Consider the following 25,695-nt stretch of genomic DNA (forward strand, 5'->3'; position numbering starts at 1 on the left):
AAATGCCTAAGGCTAGAAGAAAACAGGATGATGCTATTGTTTTCTTAAATGTTATCAAGTTTTCACTATTTTCAATATTTGAGATTGGTAATATGTTACCTGGAAATTCATCTACCGTCGTTGAGAATGGGTCAAAAAAGGATACTCAAAGATTGTTTGTTAAATAACAAATGCAGTTGAAGTCGGAATAACTTTTTATTTGGTATGTATACTCTCCCATATGATAATGATAGTTTAACGGGAAAGTGCCACATTATATGAATTGTCTACTAAACTACAAATGATTGAAAATTGACCCAATCTCACTCCTTAGAGGGGGTGAGAATGGGTCAAAGTATTCATAGTCGCCTATTTAAGAATGCAAGTTAATTTTATTGATCATAGCTAGTAAACTTACTTAAAATATAATGTAACCATGACGAATAAAAACTTGGGTAATTTTAAAAGATTATTAATTCACCTAAAAGGGCTAATATATTCGAAAAAATGGTTGAAATTTGATAAAATAAAGTTTGTATGTTGTATCGCCATTTTTAACCGCCATAATCATCCTCATTTAAAGTTTCAACCTCCATGAGAGGAGGGGGATTACAATGAGGGAGAGACGCATTAAAAGATTTATTAAAAAAACATGATATTTTTCGACGTTCGTTTTGTCATGTTACCGGTTTTATGGCCCCGGTATTTCCTGGATGCCACTACCGTCTGGTATTTCCACGATCTTTCCTTAAAATTTAAAAAAATGAGTGGAGATGAAAACCCCTATCAAGTCTATTTTGTGAGCTTACGATATTGCAGTACACTAAAGATTAGCTTATAATCAGAGGAGCTGTCCAAACGCATGGGTTTATTGTTATAAATGACTTTGGGCACTAAACGTATGAACACACTCGCTTGACACTTCTTCGACATATTTTCGAAAACAGCGTGCTTTTATGAAGATACCGTAAACATGGCACCATTCTAACGTCAAATGGGGACTGGATAACAAGTTGAATTTTTAGTTAAGGTTATATGCACTCGATAACTTGCTTGACCCAATCTCACCCCCATTCTTAATATTTAGACATAGGGTCGAATATATTGAATTTTTAAATAAAAAGTGCATTGACAGCCCGCTTTTTTCGTTGCATCAACCAGGTAATACCTACAGCTAACCACTTATAAGAAAATTTATGGTTAGGTACTTGTGTGAAACATTACGAAGGAGAAATTTTTCCAGAGTGATTAACTGGTTGTTTCATCATATAAGTTGAGCCACAAATTTAACAAAAAAACGATAATTGCTAAACATCTTATTCTGCATCATGACGTGTAAAAACATCTTCTCTTTGAAATAATATAAAATTTTCTATATAATTTAGCGATAGTTGATGAGCTATTTCCGATTTTATGTTTCTTCGTTTTGACCCAATCTCACCCCCCAGACCCATTGTCACCCTCATCGACGGTACCATATAGTTTATTTTGAGAAACAATTTTAGTTTTTTTTTTTAAATGAGCCAACCTTTTAAAGTTCTGGTGAAAGTTTTTCTAAAAATTCCTGAACATTCTCACTGGGAAATGTCTTGAAGTTACTTCTGAGGATTTTCACCGAATTCATTGAAATATTTTTTATATTTCTTTAAACATTCAGGAAGACATCTAGGAACTTATTCAGAGAGGATTCCTCCTGATATTTTTCTACGGATTTAATAAGATAATCATCACAGAACTGCGACAAATATTCTTTCAAAAAAAAAAACTTTCAGAGATAAATTTGTAAATTTTCTACAATGACTTCCTAAATTCCTCCATAGATTCATTAAAAATTCCTTAATCTTCTATTTCTTAATATCTTTTTTTCCTGTGTTTCTTTTGGAAAACCTTCAATTAATCTTTTTTAGAAATTTTCAAGAGTTTCCTTCAGAAATTCTTATGCAAAATATCTTTAACCCTTTATAAGGCCGAGAGAACCAAGCATGGAATCCACTCGTTCTTTATTGGAATATGAAGTACAAGTGGGTTAATGAACAAAAACGTTTTTATTTAAAAAAAAAAAATCGATGGTCGATTTTGTATGAAAAAAAAAATGGTCTAAATTTTAACTTTTTGTCAACAAAGTTTAAAATGTTGTTATTTTGTGATGCGTTTGTCAATCATGCTGATATTTTGACAGGTTATTGCCCTAATATTCATGAGTTACATGTGCGGATTTGAACTCAATTGGTCAATTATTTTCGATGATATGACAATTTTAGTACATGCCCATTTATTACAGCACATTTTTTTAAAAAGCTGAATTTTTAAAAGTAATGAAGCAATCAAGTTGAAATGTTCTCCACAAGTAAAAGGAACATAGGCCTTTCATTCCTCATCATCGATTTTCAATTCGCTCACCACAGCAGAAGTTCGAGCTTATAAACCTTTATGCACTCAAAAATGGCAGTTTTTTGGGAGACATTTTGTTCTAAAAAAGCCCATTCATATTTGTTATGGCTCAAAAAAATCATGAGTGTTCACAAAGGCCTGAAGTGTCCATCAGTTAAAACAGAAGTTGTAAAAACTTTCTAAAAGAACAGAAAAAAATATGTGTATAAGGTGGCAATATAGTTGCCACTGCCTTATAAAGGGTTAAGGATTACTTTGAAACCCTTCAATACACTTCCTCAGTAATTCCTCAATAGATTCCTATAGAAAGTCCTGCAAAGATTCCTTTAGAAATCCCTCCACGGATTCCTTCAGAAATGCCTCTGAGAATTCCTTCAGAAATTCCTCCTGATATTGTTTTATAAAATCATCTATAAATCTATAATTCTTTAAATTAAGTAATTTGACACAAAGTTTTTTTTTCAGAAAGTCTTCTATAGATTAGAAAGCTCTAATATCGCTCAGAAAACCTTCCATTGATTCCTTCCAAAATTGTTCCATGTTCAGTAGAGATTGCTCCAGAAATTACTGCTAGAAGTCTCCTCCATAAGTTCCTCCAGTAAATAATGATTTACATTTGGAATTCTTTCAGACATTTCTCTAGATAGTCCGTTAGAAAATCTCTCATTGGTTTTATACAAAATTTCTCCAAATGATTCTTTTGAAAACCAGGGATTTTTTCATAAACCTTCTAGAGATTTTGTTAGAGAAGAGATTCGTTGAAAAGCTTTTGCTGAGGTTCCTTCAAAAAATCTTTCAAATGTTCTTTCAGAAATTAATTCAGTGGTTCCAGGCATTCCTTCAGTCATCTCTTCACGAACTAATTCCTGCAATAATTACTACATGAATTCCATTGGAAATTATTGCTGAAATATCTGCAGGATTTTCATATGGAGTGGATTTTCCAGCAGAATTCCTTTAGACATTCTTGCCTTCATTTCATTCAGTAATTCATTCCATCAGGAAGAATTTCAGAGATTCGAAAAAAAACTCATATGGTAATTTCTCAAGGAATTAATCTTGGTCCATGGTTTGTCTAATGATTACTGAAAATTTTCTAACGTATCTTCTGGGAAATATTTCGACTAAACTTTAGAAGGAAATTGTGGTAAAATTATTAGAAAATTTTGGTAACCCGAGCAGAGTGAAATAGCATAATAATAGCATATTTTGATACGGAGATCAAAAGTGATATTTGTTTGTTTGAGATAAGAAGTAAAAGTGCTGAAAATAATATCTCAATATTACTCCTGGAATATCATCATCATAGCACATTTAACTCTTGGTAATATCTAACCAATAGCAGTGAGCTATTTGATTGATCTTCAAATATCAAATTTTGCTATAGGTTAGATGGTTCAAGAACAAATTTTTGCTATTATTTTTAGTACTTTTACCTCTGCTCGGGAAATCTAATTGATCTAATCGCCGAAAATTGGTAAAATAGATCGTTTGAAATTTCCATAAATTATTTTCTAAAGCAAAATTCAGTCGAACGAAAAATCCTGAAGAAAAAATAAATAATAAAATATGTACTCTAAGTATTTATGTAAGTATGTGTCATTTCTTATTATTGTGCTGGTCTGATTCTTGAAATGCAAATTGTGAGATTCTTTAAATGCAAAATATGATCGTATCTATACACGTATAAGAGAAATATGTTTTGAAAAAAAAAAAAAAAAAAATTTGGGCGACTTCCATAGAAACTCTTAAAGAAAAACACGCATCAAAAATACTAAAAAAAATAGAAAAAATCGGGGGGAATATGTTTTATAAACAAAGAGACGAACCAGCCAAGGGCTGAAAGTCTCTATAATAAAGATAAATCAATCAATCAATTTTTAAACACCATAGGTAATCCAACTTTTAAAATGCTTTGCAAAAACAAATAATAATTACATTTTTTTGAAAATTAACAATGTGGGGCGCCAATCTGGATGCTTGCCAAGGGCGCCATGGGACCACGCTACGGCTCTGCTCAAATATTGACTGTTTGGTTAATCCTAGCTTCCGTTCTGGTAAAACTCTATTTTTAGACAACTAATTTTTAAAGTCATATCAGGAAAACCAGTGAACCGAATTCAATGAAATTTGGAACGGGTATCAACAATATATTGATACTTGATACGACGTAATAAATTGTAATCCAAATAGGCTCGTAATATACATTCACGCTGTGGGGAGTTGCCTTCACAGCTCGCTCACGACTTTGGTATGCGTGTGCAACCCCAATGTTATTCGGCAAACTTTCAGATAAAACTACAAGGTTATATTCATCCATACATTGTTTTTCGATAGCATGCTTCTGAACTGAGATAATAGCAAGTGAATGTAAATCTTTGCAAATGAATGGTCGCACCCCTGGTTGGAGCTCATTTCGGCTGAGCGCTACACAGGTGTCGGACATACTACATACTACAAATGTCGATTGAGCGGGAAACGAATTGAAATGTGTCGTATTAATGGTGAATAAGCGGGATAAGACGGTATATTTATAGAAAGCATCGATCGCTTTGGTACTTTTGACAGATGAAAATTACTGAGATGCAAAGGACGTACTGTGATTTGTAGAATCGCCGAACTTTTTACCGCACATTCAGGTGTTGAGATAACGGTGAAATTTTACCCTAATCCGTCGTTTTTCTTAGTGTGTAGAGAGCATTTCCAGCCCAAAACACGAAAAAATAATGCCGTTTTTGTCTCGATATTTTCCAATTTGAATGAAATTTTGTTCATACAATGGGTTTTGCGAATCATACATTTACTTTTGCTTCAACACATAACCTTTTTTCCTCACCTAACTTTTAAAAAAGGGCGTTAGAAAAAAAAAACTATTTTTTTTTTTCTCAAAAACGGTTAGTTGGATGGAAAGTATTTATTGTTGAAAATACTTAAGCCGTGCTGAAAATGTAATTTCAACATATCTGTATTCAATCACCTACAGCTCATTTCAGAAGCTGAATCTGAAAATATGGTATATGAAAAACTTGTGCGGCTAGACCAGTTCTACACGGAAGCCACGTAAAAACCGCTTAATCTTCAATATTTAAGGTATATGTCATCGACCACCTTCGAAAAATTCCAACTAATACTCACCATGAAGAAAAATATTGATAAATTACTGAGAGTAAAGTTGATCGCGGATCTATAAAGACTGCCCCAGAAAGTATGGACGCACCTAGTCTTCAGTTGTCTGGGCCTGATCGATGGTTCTTCTTTCGGACTTTGTTTAGGCAGTTTCTGCTTACTATAGGATCGAATATTCAAGCGTTCTTTGCCACGATGATCATTGAAATTCGAAATGGTAACTTTTCAGTCATATGCCGCTCTGTGTAAATTAGAAGGTTTTTTCTTGTGCTCAAATACCTTCATTATACGTTTAACCAAACGAGGGTTAGCAGGATCTTTATTTTTTACCTAATTTTTGCATATGCTCAAATGTGTTATCCCCACCGTATTTGCTGATTGGGCGCCGTCCACAAATTACGTAACGCTCTAGGGGGAGGGGGGGAGTATGGCCGAGCGTTACGCTCCATACAATTTTTTTTAGAATTTTCATACAAAAAAGCGTTACGGAGGGGGGAGGGGGGGTCTAAAAATGTCGATTTTAGCGTTACGTAATAAATGGATGCTGCCTTGTTGCTTGCACGGTTTTCTCACTTACTCCCTCCATTAGGGTGGCCCACACTTATATGAAAAACAAAAATTTCGAAAAATACCAAGTCTTACTTCTTTAATCAGTTGTTTTGGACTCCCAGAAGCTACGTTAAAAATTTGAGCAAATTCGGTTGAGCCTAAGGGGGCGCTCAAAACGCTTGAAGTTTGTATGGGAAAACTTGGTCAAATGTATACAGAAATTTTAAGTTTTCGAATTTTGCCGGCAAAGTGGCAAAGTGAGGCAAAGTATAGAGATTTCATTATTGATATTATTCCTTTACATGTATTGGAAAAATAAAAATAAAGTTTATCCTCACTTTTCCTAGGGTATAACTTTTTTCACAGACGTTGGATTACTTTGCGGTCTTCGACAAAGTTGTTTGGCATATAGTCACCTACAATAATACCAAAGGGTTTGATTATTGAACGCTTACAGCGCCACCTAGCGGCAAATTTCGAAAACTTAAAATTTCTGCATACATTTCAGGCCGAACATTTCAATAGGTCCTACCTGCATTTGAGATGCTCTCTTTGTTCACTTTCTCTTTCAATTATTACAATGTAATGGTACACTTTTCAACTACTTTTGCAGTACATATCAAAAGACGATTGTTTCGGCCATCGTTATGTGCAAGGAGACAATCATTATTCAAATAAACAGCTGAGATATTAACGAAAGAGAGGGAAATCAAAGAGAGCCTCTCTTCAGCAGATTGGACCTTTAGACATGTTTGGCCTGATTTGGCCAAGTTTTCCCATACAAACTTCAAGCGTTTTGAGCGCCCCCTTAGGCTCAACCGATTTTGCTCAAGTTTTTAACGTAGCTTCTGGGAGTCCAAAACAACTGATTGAGGAGGTAAGACTTGGCATTTTTTGAAATTTTTGTTTTTCATATAAGTGTGGGCCACCTTACCCTCCATATTTTTCTCATTTCCTAAGTGACCTTTCAAGATCTGTCCATCATTTGTGCACATTTTTTCGATGATGTTCCGCTGAAAGTTGATGTATTTTGAAACAAACTGTTGAAATCATATAAACCGCTATAGAAATGCTGAGAGAATAGGTTGACTAACAGGATGCAGCCTTCAAAAAGACTAGTCATCAATAATTTTAAAATGTCAGTATTTTCTAACTGCGTCCATACTTTCTGGGGCGGTCTTTATAAGACGTCATAAAATTTCATTTTTTTAACTTCCAGCACCAAAATTTGCCAAATATCCCAGGATGGTCAAATGCTTCTAGTTTTTCTCGAATTTTTATTATCAATCAGTTTTCTCAAAACCAATCGTATATAATCACCGCTCAGTATATAATAATTTGACTGCATTAACTTTTCTCTGTGACAAACTGGAATAAAACAATGTTTTACACGTTACGCGTTTCGACCTACTTTCCCTTCAGCTTTCCTCAGACGCAACCTACGGAAAGCGACCTTACAGTTCACCAGGGTGAAATATTTGATAAGGAATGAACTAAAGATCAAAAATCTGTTTGACACTAAAGAAAATTCGATCGAGTCCAACAAAATGTTTGAGCATTGCTTTCTTTTTGGACAAATAATTGTCCCTGTGCACTGGGATCATAATTCCACCAAATTACAGTTTTTTTTAAATATTTTTATTTATGAATATTTTAATATTATGTATATTTTACACTCGTAATTCCTGGATATCCTCGGAAGAATTATTGGAGGAACCTAGTAAGGAATCTACCTTCTATAACCATAAGTGCGGAATTCCGATTATAAAGACGTAAATACACATTTTTATTCCAAAAACCATGTACAACAGTTGACTTTTGCCCCCTACATGTCAAATACAATCCCCATAAATCTTCGCATCATTCCTCATTCAACCTCTTCGTGTACTACTTGTGAGTCAATACTCACGGAGAATAGATATAACAACTCGTTAGCACAGAACTCATCGTAAAACACATACCGCTGCTCTACGTTCTACTGTGTTTGGTCGAGCGAGTTATTCAAATGGATTTGTTTGTTCGCTATCTTATGACAAATCTGCAGCACAATCATCGCATAGTTATTGCCGGTAGTCACAGACGTAACACAAAACACGAAAACCTGTTATTCGAACGCCGAACTTGAACTTCATCGGATGGAATCTCGAAAGAATGTGTATCTCTGGCGCTCTGAGCAACTTAATTCAAGCGTGAGGTTCCTCACGCTCATCGCGCGCGCAGAGTCCAATTCTCACCTAACTCACGCTTCCTACTTGTAGATTGTCCACTACAGGCAACGTTACTCGCGGCCGTTGATTACTGGGGCCGACCTCACTCTCTGTGTAGCGTGCAAACATGGATGAACTAAAGGTACACACTACTTGTCACGACATTCTCGAGTGCTGGCGGCCGGCGGCACTTGGGCGGTTTTCGAAGGTGGCGCTTCATTCCCCATTTGTAATGTTTGGTATTTGTAGGGCCTCCTGGGAGGGGCCGGCAGGCAGCTGTTCGATGCGGCAGGGCAGGCGATTGCCGGGGCTGCCACCGAGTACCTGGGCAATGTCATCAACGAGATCTTCGAGAAGAAGCAGAGTGACACCAAGCGGGTGCTGCCGTCCATCAGCAATATGAAAGTTGTAAGTACATTTGGTCCGGTGGGATGATTATGTAGATTGTGAGGTAGTCCTCTGATCTACCAGTTGGGAAGAACATTTGGGCTAGAAAAAAAATTCTCTATGAAAAAAGTGTAACATTACGCAATGAAAGTCATTGTAAAACCAGTCACTTGAAGCTCATTTTTAGTGCTGAACCAGGGAACCAGGTTTTTTTTATTAATTAGGTCTCCAGTTAGCCTAGTGGTTAAGGCTGTGGATCGCCAATCCTGAGACGGCGGGTTCGATTCCCGTTCCAGTCGAGAAAATTTTCTCGGCTCCCTGGGCATAGTGTATCATTGTACTTGCCTCACAATATACAAATTCATGCAATGGCAGGCAAAGAAAGACCTTCAATTAATGACTGTGGAAGTGCTCAAAGAACACTAAGTTGAAGTGAGGCAGGCCAAATCTCAGTGGGGACGTAGAGCCATAAAGAAGAAAAGAAGTTTTTTTTTATAAGGCATTTTAGCTTACATTTCCTGTCACAGATTGGAATAACTAAATCATTCATGTTTTTTTACTGCTGCAATACCAACAGTTTCCGCGAACCTGTACCATTACTAGTAATGTAGAATACACTAAGGTCTTTTTTACACGGGTAGTTTTTCTGCTTTAACTCGGTCAATTTTGAACCTACCTATCTGATTTTCCGTACACAGGTGGTACTAACCGTGTCTACCTGTGTACAAATTTTCATGTGAATTGGCTCAAAATTGACCGAGTTAAAGCAGAAAAACTACCCGTGTATAAAAAGACCTTAGTGTAAATTTTCTGAGCTCCATTCAACGCCAGTAGCTGTGACTCTGTTGTTAGGAGACACCCATAAAAAAACAGAATTTCCTTTATTCCTTGTCCCATACACTTTCATGATTTTTATCATCAGGATTCTTTAAAAGCTTTTTTTTCAAATATAGTTTAATTTGTCTACAAAACTGTTTACGATATTTGCAGGTTTTTTCTTGTGTAATAACTACAATAACTTCTCTGGAAAATCTTTTTGAAAATGTACTCTAAAGCGAATTCGAAATACTTGTACTGAGTTACGGAAAATGAAATAGAACTGATATACTGCTTTTACCAATTTTCCTCTTTAATCTATTTCCTTGTAGAAATCTAATGGAATTTCTATGGCAAATGACCCAGAGAAATATGTAAGAGGATTATCAGGAAATTTTACAAAAAGCATTCCCAAAACATACTTTGTGCATCTCTGGGTTTTTGGTTAACCCAGTTGATAAGGCTTTGCATCGCCAATCCACAGATGGGGGGCATAGTGAATTCACAGATAAACATACGTAATAGCCTCAACGGTATCTCGAAAATCTATCGCATAGGGTGTCCAAGCACAATTTCGTGTAAAAACATCTACAGTACGGCTATTTCAGTCTTAATTTTCAAACGATTTATTTCATTTTAAAAGATAATATGTACATTTTGCAGAATTTTAGGTTTATACCTAAAGTTGCCACATGACTCGAACTCTTGCCCCGCAATTCGAACTTTTGCCCCACTAGAGTAAGGTGGGGCAAAAGTTCGACCCTAGTTGAAAATTCAATTTTTCTCAAAAAATCGAAGCAGATAAAATAAATGAATACCGTGTGGTGATTCTACCATCCATGAGGTAAAATTTTGCTGAACAAAGTTACGCCAAATGTCTTTTCAATTTTGAGTTACAACACTTTTTGAATGTGTGTGTCTTATTCGAACTCTTGCCCCACCACTGGGGCAAAAGTTCGAATCTTGTGTTTGTAGAATTTCGCTAATCGTAGCACACTATTTTGACACTTTGGTAATAGGAATACCAAAACACAAATACTATTTGAAGTTGGAACTAGAATACACATTAAAGTTCGATCTGGATTTTACCCAAATCAGGGTTAAATTTACTACACCAAAATTAGTAGTTTTCCGCCAAATTCAGATAAAACAACAATTTTTTCAACTTTGATCGAATTTTCTCACTAATTCCATCATTTTTAGAGATAATATGTACATTTTGCTGGATTTTAGGTTTTTACTTAAAGTTGCCACATGACTCGAACTCTTGCCCCACAATTCGAACTTTTGCCCCACTATGTGTGAAAAATGATTTCCAAATCTTTTTTGCAAAAAGTTATACATGCTAAAGCTTATTCAAAATATACCTAGTTACGCCCCAAAATAAAATATCGAAATCGATTTCATTACAATTCCATTCCATGCGTTGGAAGGATCATCGCATATTACAATTTTTCGGTCAAAAACCAACATTTAGTCATAACTTTTCGAAATATCAATCGATTTTCATAATTTTTGGAGTGAAAGACTCTTTTTCAAAAAGGCTTCGAACAACCTTGACACCCAAAAGAAATATTTTGAATTGAGCTCAAAAACTTCAAAAGAAACTCTTGCCCCACTCGAACTTTTGCCCCACTTTACTCTATGTGTAAAATATGATTTCCAAATCATTTTTTTTTCAAAAAGTTATTATTATTATAGCATCTTTAAAATATACCTAGTTATAGATCAACGATCAAATCTGACTATACATGTCTATGGTTGCTCCTCCGTGATTGATCTGAGCTGGTACCAATTGCACTGAGATCCAAATAAATAAGGGCTGGGCTGGGACACTCCACTTATTCTCAAAGTGCAATTTAAGCAGCTCATACATTTTTGATCAATAACGGCGCCGGCCACGTCCTTATAGTCAGATGGGAAGGGAAAGGAATGTTAGAGTGTGCTGGATGTTGCTACTAAAGACCGAGATCACCTCTGCATCTCCACAACCAGCACGGACTGGGGTATTTGTTAAACGGAAAGAATGGGAGATCTGGGAGTCACCGTTGGGTCGGTGATGCGATCCATGTATTCGTAAGGTGATAGATTGTGTGGTGATTACTATGAAGGACAAGCGGCACAGTTCGCTTTGATTGCATAACTTGTAGGCGTTAGGTATATACACTGTGCTGTGGAAGTTGGAAGGAAGGGAAACGAAATTTTGCAATTTGTTTCTGGTTCTAGCGATGGCTGTGAACATATGAATATACATGAGTTCATCAATGAATAATTCCTTCGAAAATCGCAACGATTGGATACTTGCGAAAAAAGTAATTTAATTATTACCGGTTAGTGATTCGACAAATGGCTCATTGCTTCATTTTTATCAGCAGCACTGCCACTGCTGCTGTTGCATGAGATGGCGGGAGGCATCAACAGCAGCCAAGGCAGTAATTCCAGTGCTGGTGATAAAACAAAACAATGCCATTCGACGGATCAATCATTGTAGTACACACCCAGAAAATTTCAAGCAGAGAGGGTGCTGCAACTCCGAGTACGATTTGGGGCGAAATTCGTCATTTCCTAAGAGAATACATTTGTAATAAAGTATTATCTTGTACCGACTTTTCGAACCCTCTAAGCAGAATACCCTCTTCGAATGAGTGTAATCAGTTTTGTACCTTTTAATTCCGCCCTAAATTGCTTATCCTTTGACAGATACTCGTATTTCGACTACCACTTGTAATCTTCCTCAGTGTCAGTTATCTGGTTAACTGACACTGAGGAAGATTACAAATGTTAGTCGAAAAACGCGTATCTGTCAAAGGATAAGCAATTTAGGGCGGAATTAAAATGTACAAAACTGGGCTCCTGGCAGAATGTCGGTGTTAATGTGGCTGCTATCCAGAAGATACGCTGGCACAAAACTGGAGAACGCGAATTTTGAGCGGTGGATCCCATCGCTAACACTTCATTCAAGTACCACATCTAAACACGAGTGGGACGATTTTCACGAAGTCCGTTCAGCTGCTTGGTTTCGCCGATGATATTGATATTATTGCTCGTAAATTTGAGACGATGGCGGAAACGTACATCCGACTAAAGAGTGAAGCCAGGCGAATCGGATTAGTCATTAATGTGTCGAAGAGAAAGTACATGATGGCAAAGGGCTCCAGGGAGGAATCACCGCGCCCGCCATCCCGAATTCATATCGACGGTGATGAAATCGAGGCGGTTGAAGAATTCGTGCACTTGGGCTCACTGGTGACCGACGACAACGACACCAGCAGAGAAATTCAGAGGCGCATTGTGGCAGGAAATCGTTCTTACTTTGGACTCTGCAGAACTCTACGATCGAATAAAGTTCGCCGTAACACGAAGTTAACCATCTACAAAACGTTGATTAGACCGGTCGTCCTCTATGGGCACGAAACATGGACCCTAAGTGCAGAGGACCAACGCGCCCTTGGAGTTTTCGAACGGAAGGTGTTGCGTACCATCTACGGCGGAGTGCAGATGGAAGACGGGACTTGGAGAAGGCGAATGAACCACGAGCTGCACCAGCTGCTGGGAGAACCAACCATCGTCCATACCGCGAAAATCGGGAGGCTACGGTGGGCGGGTCACGTCATCAGGATGTCGGATAGCAACCCGACTTAAATGGTTCTCGAGAGTCATCCGACCGGTACAAGAAGACGTGGAGCGCAGCGAGCTAGGTGGGTCGACCAAGTGGAGGACGATCTGCGGACCCTACGCAGAGTGCGGAACTGGAGACAAACAGCCATGGACCGAGTGGAATGGAGGCGGCTACTATGTACAGCAGAGGCCACCCCGGCCTTAGCCTGACCGGTAAGGTAAGTAAGTATCTACTACAGCGGCGGCGATAAGGCAGAACGTTGGCTTTATAGTGATCAGGAAGCAGATGAAGCGAGTTATATGTTGGAAGCCGATAAGCGACCGAATCTTTGTGTTGAGGATGAAGGGCAAATAGCCACGAAGCAGTGACAACAACAGCACAAGAGGTGATAGGTACCGCTCAGCGACGCCAACGTCATGGTTGGTTTGACGAGAACTGCCAACGAGTGACGAACGAAAAGAATGCCGCCAGAAGTTGAATGCTAGTGGCCGATACCCGACAGAACAGGGAGCGGTACAGGGTGGCAAGAGCAGAAGAGAAACGAATGCACCGCAGAAAAAACGGCAACACGAAGAGAATGTTATTTTTGAAGCGCAGGAAAGTACAGACAGCAACGATATGCGGAGGCTTTATGCAACTGTCAATGGCGCGCGGCACAAGACTGCGCCAGTGCCCGCCATGTGCAATGACCGGGAAGGAAATTTGCTGACAGACAAAACAACGGTGGCAGCCAGGTAGAAGGAGCACTTCGAAGATTTGTTGAATGGTAGCAGCGAAGGAGCACCAAGGAACAGGATTAACATAATGGATGACGGTCAAGCAGTGGAACCACCAACACTGGATGAGGTTAAAAAAGCCCATAAGGAGCTGAAAACAGCAAGGCAGCTGGGAAGGACGAGATCCCGGTCGAACTTCTTAAGCACGGAAGCGAGCCGCTACATCAATCAATCTACCAGATTATTATAAAGATTTGGGAGGAGAAAGAATTGCCCACCAGCTGGTTGGATTAACTCATATGCCCAATCTACAAGAAAGGGCACAGACTGGAGTGTGCCAATTACAGAGGGATTACCCTTTCAAATTCGGCGTAAAAGATACTGTCGCGTGTCCTATTCAACTGACTGCAACCTCTTGAGAAGTCCTTCGTCGGCGAATACCAGGCTTGTTTTCGTGAGGGCCGATCAACGACGGATCAATTGTTTATCCTGCCGATAATCCTACACACTTCGAAAAATACGTGTAATTTTGCGTCATATAACGCCGACATATTGCAGCCAGTATAATGACGGAATAATACGTTAGTTTCAAACGTATATTTACGTTCACTCTTAAAATTACAAGAGGCGATCGGCTATAAAAAAAAAATACGCGCCGTGACGTAAAATAAGCTTTTACGGCATGGTGTGCATTTAAGGTTATGGTAACTGTGGAATTTCACTGATTTTCATCTATTTAATAATAATTCCCAACTCTACTCACTTCATCCGATGCAGATTAGTCAGCAGAACCGATGTTTCAAACATTCACTTCGCAAGTAATTTCCTCTAGCGGTATGAAAATTCCCGCCACTTCCATTCACTGAAACCAATCACGGACTAATTCCGCTAGATTGCCCGATTGTTATCCTCTGATTGTTATCCTCTGGGAATTTCTGTCAGTTTCACCATATTAAATTAAAAACACTTCTGAACAAAACATATTAGGTAAACACTGCCGCATCAACACTTCGAAGATTTGTTAGAAAGATTTCCCCTTTCTGTCGATCCACCGAATGTGATAATTTCTTCAATGCTCTGCATTTAACTTAATTCAAATTTCCTAACGCATCCATGTATACCGATCTACTAGTTCGGCTAATTCAAAACAAAATCGAAAGAAATCCGCAAAAAATGACCGAACGAAACTGAACAACAAACACGAGAAGCAAGACTGGGAATCAGTTTGACGTTTGACGCGCGCTTCGCTGTTTGTGTTTAAAGACGTGTAATTGTATATCATTTAAAACTAAAAATTGAGGCATTCCCTTCAGAAAACAGTTATTGGATCGTAAAACATTGTGAGCCAATATTTTATTGGTAATGACGAAACATTAACTTTTTTTGAAAACGATTTATGCGAGCGCATTAGATATGACACAAAAATGAGTCACATTTTATCTTGCGGCACATGACATTACGTCATTTATAAAAATTATGTCAATTTTATTATTCCCTATTTGGTGTGTAGATAAATTTGGGGAATATAACTTGCAGACTCACCATCTGTTCATTGATTTTAAAGCAGCGTACGATTCAGTGAAAAGAAATGAGCTTTAGCAGATAATATCAGAACATGATTTTCCGGCGAAACTAATTAGGCTGATACGCGTAACGTTGGATGGATCAAAATCAAGTATGCGGATCGCGGACGAAGTGTCTACGTCATTTGTGACCTTGAATGGATTGAAGTAGGGGATGCTCTTTCAAATTTATTGTTCAACATTGCACTCGAAGGAGCGATTAGGAGGTCAGGCGTGCAGAGGAATGGCTCTATCATCACACGGATCGCACATGCTCCTCGGTTTTGCGGACGATATTGATCTCATCGGCATCGATCGTAGGGCAGTGGAGGAAGCTTATGCTCCTCTGAAAAGAGAGACAGCGAGGATAGGCTTGACGATTAACTCTACCAAGATGGGGATGAGTTTGAAGTTGTTGAAGAATTTGTTTATCTTGGAACACTTGTGATATGTGACAATGACGTTTCCCGTGAAGTGAAAAGGCGTATTGCAGTTGCGTAGCCAGCTTAGGTCCCGTAACTTGCAAACGCAAACAAAATTCGCTCTGTATAAGACGCTGATTCTTCCGGTTGCCCTCTACGGTCACGAAGCGTGGACGTTAAAGGAGGTAGACCGAAAGGCTTTTGGAGTTTTAGAGCGCAAAGTGCTGCAGACAAATCTCGGTGGGAAACAAGAAAATGGAGTGTGGCGCAGACGCATGAATCGCGAGTTGTAACAAGTGTACGAAGATGCGAATATTGTAAAGCGTATAAAACACGGCAGACTTCAGTGGGCTGGACACGTAGTGCGAATGTCGGAAGAAAGAATAGCGAAAACAATATTCAGTAGAGAACCCGGTAGAAGTAAGCGACTTCATGGGCGGTCGCGAACTCGCTGGCTGCACGCGGTTGAAGAAGATCTACGATCCCTACACGTTCGGGGAAACTGGAGGAACATCGCCTAAGACCGACGAAGATGGTGTTCTCACGGTGTGTTGTGTAGAACAACTTTACAATAAAAAAATAAGTAGGGGGATTAGGGGCATAATGGACACCCGGGGCGAAATGGACACCCCTGTTTTTGCCGAAACGGTTGACTTTTATGTAAAACTTTCAATGCATAAGTGTAAAGGAACAAGTCATTGTTCTATTTTTCAAAAGTACCATTTACATTCCTTCAAAATAACCAAAATATCATTGAAATTGAAGTGTGTTCTTCATATGGTGGATTTCTTATAATTTAGAAGCAGCAGCAAATAAGGCATTACGAGTGATTGAGTGTGTCCACCATACAAACAAGTGTATTGTTAGCTTATCCACATGTATACGTAGATTTAGCAATGGATGAAGTATTATATTTTTGATCAGAACACACTGAAAATAGCAATATCAATGTTGTTGTCTATTCGGGGCGAAATGAACACTGGCAATTTTGAATGGATGTACGCGCGTTGCATACTGTTAGGCGTTTTAAAGAGTTTTAAAAATTCAATCCGATTATTTTAGCCTAAAATTTATTCAATTAACTTTGAAGTTGCGTAAACTCGTCTAAGATGGAGTATTATATATGTGGTATTGATCTCCGTTGGCAAATTACTTAACTGGTCGATATTCTCAAAGATACAGCATAAAATATGCAGGGGTGTCCATTATGCCCCGATGGGTGTCCATTTCGCCCCGTGCCTTTCCTGCCAGGCCCAAAAAACACACGGTTTTCAATTCATTATTTCTTCACAATAATGACATTCTACCAGCTGTAAATGATTGAAATACGTAGGAAACAAGTTAAAGTTGTACGCCAACTGATAATATGTTAAGTTTTTGTCTGTTATACAGGCCTACCATACTCATTTGCTTAGGGTGTCCATTATGCCCCTAATACCCCTAAGTCTGAAATTTTGCCCTGTGATACTTTGGGCCATTCCCTTCAATTTGCTGGGTTGGTTGAAAAAATCCATCGGAGTGTCTAGAACAAAAATTTTTTTTTGAAGGATTTTCATGCAAAAACAGTTAAAAGCGCATATTGTAAATTATTGCATCTCCTACAAATATTCACAACTTTTTTGTCTTTGAGGATAGAACCATAAAATTTTCAGGCGTTTCGAAGTAGTATGCGTAGATGACTGTGTGAAAATTTCATTAAAATATGTTGAATGGTTTTCAAATAATAGCAAAACTATCAAACGCATTCTAAACTACTAAGCTTAGTAGCAAAAGCCCCACAAAATATCTATATTTTTTTATATAATAATACATGAAAATTTTTTAATTCTAAGGACCTTGAGTCATTATTATGGCGGTATGTACTGTAAAACTTGTTTTTGAAATAAAGAACAATTACATAGTCAAATACATGAAAGGAAAACACACACATTACCATTATGTAGCTTTTGACTAAAGTATTAATTATTTATCTCAAGAACGCGGTTTTGCGTATACATGTTCATTTTTTTCATTTTTTTTTAAATGATTAAGGTCTTATCTAAGTATCAGATTGCAAGCGAAAGGCTTTAGGAGAGCGTGGCGCAATAATTTGGATTACAAAAAAAATTGTTTGTTATTTTTTCGAAAGATATAGATTTATGTTGAAAATATTCTACTAGTCAACGACGCCTTAACAATGATCAATCACTCTTCCTCATGCTTGGAGGCATAGGCGCCAACTTAGGGGAGGCAAGCATGGTTTTGCCCCCCCAATATTTGACGATTTTTCGATTTTCCCATACAAAAAATCAGAAAAACCTGGCTTTGCCCCCCCAATAATTTGACCAAGTTGGCGCGTCTGCTTGGAGGAAACCACAGAAAATATTTTTGAGACATCATATGCAAATCGATAAGACTATTTAAACAATTGTTATCAAATTGTTTTTTCTTGGCTCTATGCTGTACAGCCATGCCTAATGTAGAAACATTTTCAATAAGTACTCCGTTCTTTTAACTCTTCTTTCAAAACTTATTATCAGTTATTTGTTAATAAATGGTGGCATAAGTAATAAGCATCATATTGCTATTAAATTTAAAGACAAACCTAAGTTTAGGTCCAACAGCTATGTCAAATATCGTGGAATAATCCGGAAACTATGTTTAGTACCGTAAAGTTTCCCTTGATCGAATATTGCCCAACTGAATTCTGTTTTGATTTCAGTTCTCGTTATTGTGTCCTGTCTTGGTTTAATGTGGACTCATACCCACAACTTCAATGTTATTATGAGGTCTTCAACAGAGTTAACTTGTTTTTATTCATTGACTAAGGTGAAATACTATTTAATTTTGAGCTTGTAAACATTAATTCCAAAATAATTTAGTTGCTATACTTCTTCTTCGAAACAGAGATGTTTCCCAATCCTCGAGTGCTTTTCTTGGCTTACCAAATAACATTCAAATATTTTCTTTAGAGAAGGCCGACATGCTCAGCAATCATGATAATTGTGTTTATTATAGGATTCATAATAGAAGCATACTTGTACTTGTGAACATGTATACGCAAAACCACGTTCTTGAAATAAATAATTAATACTTTAGTGAAAAGCTACATAATGACAGTGTGTGTTTTCCTTTCATGTATTTGACTATGTATCTGTTCATCATTTGAAAAACAAGTTTTCACAGTACCGCCATCATAATGACTAAAGGTGTTTAGAATAAAATATTTTTCATGTATCATTGTATAAAAAAATGTAGATATTTTGTTGATCGTTTGCTACTAAGCTTGGTATTTTAGAATGCGTTTGATAGTTTTGCTATTATTTGAAAACCATTCAACATATTTCAATGAAATTTTCACACAGTCATCTACGCATACTACTTTGGAACGCCTGAAATTTTTATGGTTCTATCTTCAAATACAAAAAAGTTGTGACTATTTGTAGGAGATGCAATAATTTACAATATGTGCTTTTAACAGTTTTTGCATGAAAAACCTTCAAAAAAAAAATTTTGTTCTAGACCCCCCGATGGATGTTTTCAACCGACCCAGCAAATTGAAGGGAATGGCCCAAAGTATCACTGGGCAAAATTTCAGACTTACTTATTTTTTTGTTTTAAAGTTGCTCTATAAACACACCGTGTTCTACTATACGCTCGGCGTTGGAGTAAAGTTACTTTGTAGCCAACATTGATACCTTGTAATGAATAAAAAAAAAACCAATTTATTTTTCTCAACGTAGATGTGAGCGACAGCGAGTTACAGTAATGATTTCAGCTAAATCGGGCAATGATTTAGTAGAATAAACATCGATTTCAAATCGTCAGACTTGTACGCAAAATCTTCAAATTTCCTGCTCCACTGTATTTTCCTTCACGTTTACGTTCTCAGGACATGATTTTACACAAAAAATGATCATTAGCTTACCGAGTTTAAAAATGCTAAGAACTGGTACTTTTGGAATAATTTTTTAATAATTATTAAAAACCAATAAAATTTGAGGAAGGTCCAATTTGATCGTTTTTTCCGCAGAGTTTACTAAAGAAAATTACTGAGGCTTTATTGAATTTGTTGGCCCTGTATTAGGGAATGCGAATGCAATATCATACATTTTTTTTCAACGGTAAAAAACAGGCTTTGCAAATGGAGCTCTCACCCTACTGGTATATACAGAATGTGCAACAGGAGTTTCCAGCTACCTCAATCACTGCATTGCATTGCAGTCGTTATTTATTCCGGCCCGGTAGTGTTACCAGAGCAACCGCTAGCAGACGGTGCAGTCAGCACAGACAACTGGTCAGAACTTTTAATATATCCACAATTTTTGCATACTATTTATCATTATTATTGCGGTGATTAAACCTAGTAAATATAAATTTATGCATACGTTGAAATTTCGACAAATTAAGAAAATAAATGGTAATTTCGAAATATTTATACGTACCTTACGAATCTGAGAGCAGCATGGATCCCACTCTTCTTAACGAAATTTGGTGATCACATTATTCCTCTAGTTCTAGGACGGTTACCATTCCGATTTTTCAATTATCTGACTCGTAATTCACAAATCCAAATGTTTACCTATAACTTCGGAGTACATAATTAACCATTATATAAGAATCTACTACCGCAACTCAACTACTATTCTTCTCCCATTTTACACCTTACTTACGTCCAAAACCTTTAACTTCAGGTTCAATCTATTTGATTTTACATGATCAAACTTCTTGTATGTATGCCAAATTGTTAGTCTGATATTTAAAATAAACAATTTACACCGTCTTTAGCCAGAGACTGCACAGACTGAACACATTACTTACACTATACAACGGAAAATACACAGAGCACCCAGTGACCCAATGATGAATTTTTCGTTTGATGAAAAGTTTCCATCGACTGGAGCGGGAATAGAACCCACACTCCGAGGCTCACGATACACGTTGCCGTTAACCGCACGGCCACGAAGCCCACAAATACAATCCAAAGGTGAATTGTATTGAATGCGATGGAGGTCATTTTGTTAAAGCATGCTTAATGTAATAATTTTAAACTGTGTCTGTAGAAATAGTTAAAAATGAATGTAACTTTTTTTGTGAAATTTAGTTTTTTTAGTGTTAGTTCAGCTTTTAGTCTCATTGTCAGTGGTGCTACTATAAACACCCCCGACGATGCACGGGGGAGGAAATTATTTTTAACGAAGGACTCCGCCGACGATTATTTTGGCACGCCCGGGCGCTGCCGCCCCCGACACTATTAAAGGATAATCCACATCAAAGTTAGAAACGCTAGGGGAAGTTTGTTTTACCCGGTACTTTTCAATCGCCATTAGAGCACACGGATTGCTTGCTGTTTGGAAAGCAAAAGTTATGTGTTTCAAAGTCACTATTGAAACGTTAGACGGAGCAGGAGGGGAGGGATGACCTGCAATTCGGGCGGCAGGGCGGAGGGGTTGCCCATCAGACACGCGAATATTTTTCTATGCCACAGCCTATGCAAAATATGATTATCACGTGCAAATTTTTTCCTCATCAATTCAGTATCACTAGTAGGATCATTTAAATCGGGTCGGTTTTTTGAGTTTATTTCGGTGACGCGGGTGTGATGTAATAGGAGTTCGGAATTAGAACGAACGAAAATGACTGACGATTTGGAAATTACGGATTACGATGAACTGGACAATTGTACTATCAGCTTCGTCAGTAAGCAGGAACGTGCTCCTGTGAGGATTATTGATGATGGAAGTGGAGAAAGTGACCTTGGGGTTGATTCGGTAGTTGGTTATAGTGGAAAAAAGCTGCAGACACCAAAAGGAGAGCACAGGAAACAAGAAGTCGCTTGTTTTAAGTCTATTGCTGATATCGTTAGATTACTGCCGTATGTCAAGAAGTTTAAGAAGGTTGGTTTACAGGCAATGCAGTGTTCACTATTGGGACATTAAATGGAAGTTAAAATCCCAAGAAACAAAGATTTTTCGAGAAATTCCATCAAAGTTTCTATGTGGATCTTCTCTGGAAATGCCTCTTGGAATAAGTTTCAGGATTTCTCACAAAATTCCATTTTTTTACCGCAGTTTCTTCTGGAGCCCGCTGTAAGTACAACTTCCAAAGATGATACGCCTTCGTATTTCACGTCTCACGTCATTATCAGCCGTTAGCAAGGAACCAAGGTGGACGAATTCTTCTTCCACCTCGAAAGTATCACCGTCCATCGTAACATTGCTGCCTAGGCTTGCAATGTCGCGCTCGACCTTTGCTGCTTCACGTTTCAGGCGGGTGTACAGCTCAGCGACCGTTCCAAATGTTCTGACGATAAAGTCCATGTTGTCCGCAAAGCACACAAATTGATCGGATTTTGTAAAAATCGTTTCCCGGCTGTTGAGCCCGACTCGTCGCATCACACCTTCCAGAGCGATGTAGGCATGAGAGTCCATCACCTTGATGCAGTCACCGGCGAGATTCGAATGAACTGGATAGTTCACCCGAAACCCTTACACAGTTTTGCACACCGTCCACCGTTGCTTTAATCAGTCTAGTCAGCTTCCCAGAAAAGCCGTTTTCGTCCATGATTCTCCATAGCTCTGCGCAATCGATACTGTCGTATGCCGCTTCGAAGTCGATGAACAGGTGGTGCGTTGGGACCTGGTATTCACGGCATTTCTGGAAGATTTGCCGTACGGTAAAGATCTGGTCCGTTGTCGACCGGCCGTCGATGAAGCCAGCTTGATAACTTCCCACGAACTCATTCGCTTTAGGTGACAGACGACGGAAGATGATCTGGGATAGCACTTTGTAGGCAGCATTCAAAATAGTGATCGTCCTGAATTTATCACATTCCAAATGGTCGCCTTTCTTGTGAATGGGGCAGATTATCCCTTCCTTCCTTCCACTCCTCCGGTAGCTGTTCGGTTTCCCAGATCCTGCCTATCAGCCGATGCAGACAGGTGGCCAACATTTCTGGGCCCATATTGATGAGTTCAGCTGCGATACCATCCTTACCAGCTGATTTGTTGATTTAGAGCTGATGAATGGCATCCTCAACTTTCCTCAGCGTGTGAGTTGGCTCGTTGGCTCATTTCCGTCTTCTGCTGCATTGGGGTAGCCGTTCCCTCCGTTGCCGTGGTCCCCCGTGCCAACGTTATGCACGCCATTCAGGTGCTCATCGAAGTGCTGCTTCCATCTTCCGATCACCTCACATCCGTCCCTCAAGAGCCCTCCGTCCTCATCCCACCACAATTCGGCTCGCGGGCGCGGTACGAAGCCGTTGCGGGGTGCGTTGAGCTTCTGGTAGAATTTCCGTGTATCTTAGGAACGGCACAGAGTTCCATTTCCTCGCATTTCGCTTCTTCCTGGCAGCGCTTTTTCTCCCAAAAGAGGCGGGTCACCAACTGATCACGCGTCTCTGCATGTCACCCATCACTATAAAAGCTGTTCCCAGCTCACGTGTGTTTCCGATACTCTGGTAGATAGTATGATTACCTCTAAACGTTCGCATCATGGATCCAGTCCAACACACCTCCTCCAGCGCTACGATGCCGAACCCGCGGTCCTTCAGTAGATCGGCGAGTATGCGTTAAGAGATCTGCCCCCAATGAAGTTAAGAGATCGGCAGTTCCACGTACCGAGTTCCCAATCGCAAGTTATGTATGTTCGCTGGAGTCGTTGACGTTGGTCTCGGTTCGTATGATTCTATTGCTGATTTTCCGTTACAATGGTTTTTTTTACGGCTGGCTCGTAGGGCCTGACACCAACACCCTACATTCCGGAGGACCGTAGTACACAGTTTAGCTCAGAGTCCTTCCCTGGCACTCGGACGTTGATCAGCCATCCCTAACATGGCGATCAGACGCTATTGTGAACCGCTCCTCCTGGAGAACAAACGCTCAGGTTTGCAGAAACAAACCCCCCAATTGAACTGTTACGGAAGATAAAAAAAATAATCGAGGTATAGTTGATCTAGTTACAGACACAAATGCCTCATAATCTAGTATAGGATGCGACACGTAGTCAGTCGATTTGAAACCAATTTGCTATCAAACGGAGACCAGTCGCTGATTGGTCGAAATTGATATCCGTTTGCTTCGATCAGATCGCTTTGTTGATGGTTTGGCCGTGTTGCTAGTTAGTAGGTTCAGCATTTGATAACAATATTCAAAATAATTGTTTTTTTTATTTAAGCTCTATCACCTCAAATATGTTAGCATTCTAATGGAAATCAACTTAGAGTAATTCCCATGCCTAAACATTGATAAATCCATTGATTTATTGCCAACTCAATCCAACTTTCGATGTGTTTATGTTTTAACATGTAAAGGAATAACGATAGCAACAAAATCATGCTGTTTCGCCAATCAATGCCAACGCTATAACTTTTTTCATAAGCATCAGATCACTTTGCAGTCTTCGACAAAGTTTTTCAGGATACCCTAGGCTATGTTTTCACTTTATCGGTTATATGGTTTTAGAAAAATTAGAGCTTGTTATGAAAGAAATGCAAAAAGTGTGTTTTCCCATGTAAAACCCCATACAAACTTCAAACGCGATGCGCAAAACGTTGACATAACCGATCGTGCCCAAATTTTGCACACTTATTTGGGCCCTGAAATGGGATCAAAAAAGCTTTGATCTGATGAGATACCATTGAATTTTTCATTTTTCCATATGAACGATGACCCACTCTACGTATATGTAGAGAGGAGAGATTGAATCCAGGACCTTCTGCACACAAACCAGAAGCAGTATCCGCTAGACCACCAAGCCCGTCTTTCAAACGGATCGAGTTACCTTCTTCTTCTTCTTTATGGCTCTACGTCCCCACTGGGACTTGGCCTGCCTCGCTTCAACTTAGTGTTCTTTGAGCCCTTCCACAGTTATTAATTGAAGGGCTTCCTTTGCCTGCCATTGCAAGAATTTGTATATTGTGAGGCAAGTACAATGATACACTATACTCAGGGAGTCGAGAAAATTTTCCCGACCGGAACGGGAATACAACCCGCCGTCTCCGGATTGACGACCCATAGCCTTAATCATTAGGCTATCTGGAGACATATTACCTATAAATCGCAACATATTGCTTACAAGCAAAATTAATTATCAGCAGTCTGAAAATATGCATCACTCCTGTCTGGAATGAGTATGACAGCTAATCGATCGTGTTTGCCATTGGGTGTGATCGTCTGAAGATCCACGACGGCATCCACCATCCTATCATCTATTGGAAGCCGTTTCAGTTTTCGACGCTTTCTAAGTTGATGATAAGAATCATAAAATGCTTGCATGAACTTGGTCAGGTGTGTGGAGATGGTGGGTCCATGTTATTGCAGATAGTAGCAAAATCTAAAATAGGGTAGGTAATCAAAATTTGAACCAAATTGTGGTTTTCTGAGGCAGTGTAAATTTAAAGTGATTTTTTCTCCCGCATGGAAATAATTTACTACGGCAAAATCGTATGTACATGAAAGCCACGGGTATAAGCTTTCTGTTAAATGGTAAAAAGTTTGCATTTGCACCGAATTTCATTGAAATATTCGATTTTTCGTCAACAATGATTTTAATCTTAATTTGAACCATCGTAATGATAATTTGAACCAATTTTAATCTTAACTTGAACTACTGGCGGCAGCAGCTCGAGCAACTCACAAAACAGCCAATTTCATGCTGAACAACTAAAATCACATGAATCTGCTAATTATCATACCTATTTTTCATTAGGCAGTGGAATCTAACTCAGAATGTTCGAAATTCTTTAGGAATTTGGAAACTAAATTTGGAATTTTTCATCCCCCAAGAGTAAACAAAGCAATTACTAGCGCAATCTACAGGCCAACACTAGAAGCTCACCCCCGTTTACTAGTTCAAATTAAGATTACAAATGGTTCAACTTAAGATAACATTCTCCAAGTAAGAATCACTTAAATTTGACAAACTAATGCGGAATATTATTCG

At 38.6% G+C, this 25,695-nt stretch overlaps 1 protein-coding gene across 9 annotated transcripts in view; it reads left to right on the forward strand.

The window, feature by feature from the left end:
• LOC109422335 (calpain-A) overlaps positions 1-25,695 on the forward strand; it is a 109,278-nt gene that overhangs the window by 21,295 nt on the left and 62,288 nt on the right. For 3 of the 9 annotated variants that reach the window (XM_029852297.2, XM_029852298.2, XM_029852300.2), the window contains exons 2-3: positions 8,304-8,394; positions 8,502-8,660. The exons of the other annotated variants lie outside the window; for them this stretch is intronic. In XM_029852297.2, the coding sequence (XP_029708157.2) occupies positions 8,380-8,394; positions 8,502-8,660 (174 nt within the window). In that variant the 5' untranslated portion in view covers positions 8,304-8,379. The remainder of the gene's footprint in view (positions 1-8,303; positions 8,395-8,501; positions 8,661-25,695) is intronic. 9 annotated transcript variants of the gene reach the window in all.

Source organism: Aedes albopictus, chromosome 3, assembly GCF_035046485.1.
Source record: "Aedes albopictus strain Foshan chromosome 3, AalbF5, whole genome shotgun sequence".
Lineage (NCBI taxonomy): Eukaryota > Metazoa > Arthropoda > Insecta > Diptera > Culicidae > Aedes > Aedes albopictus.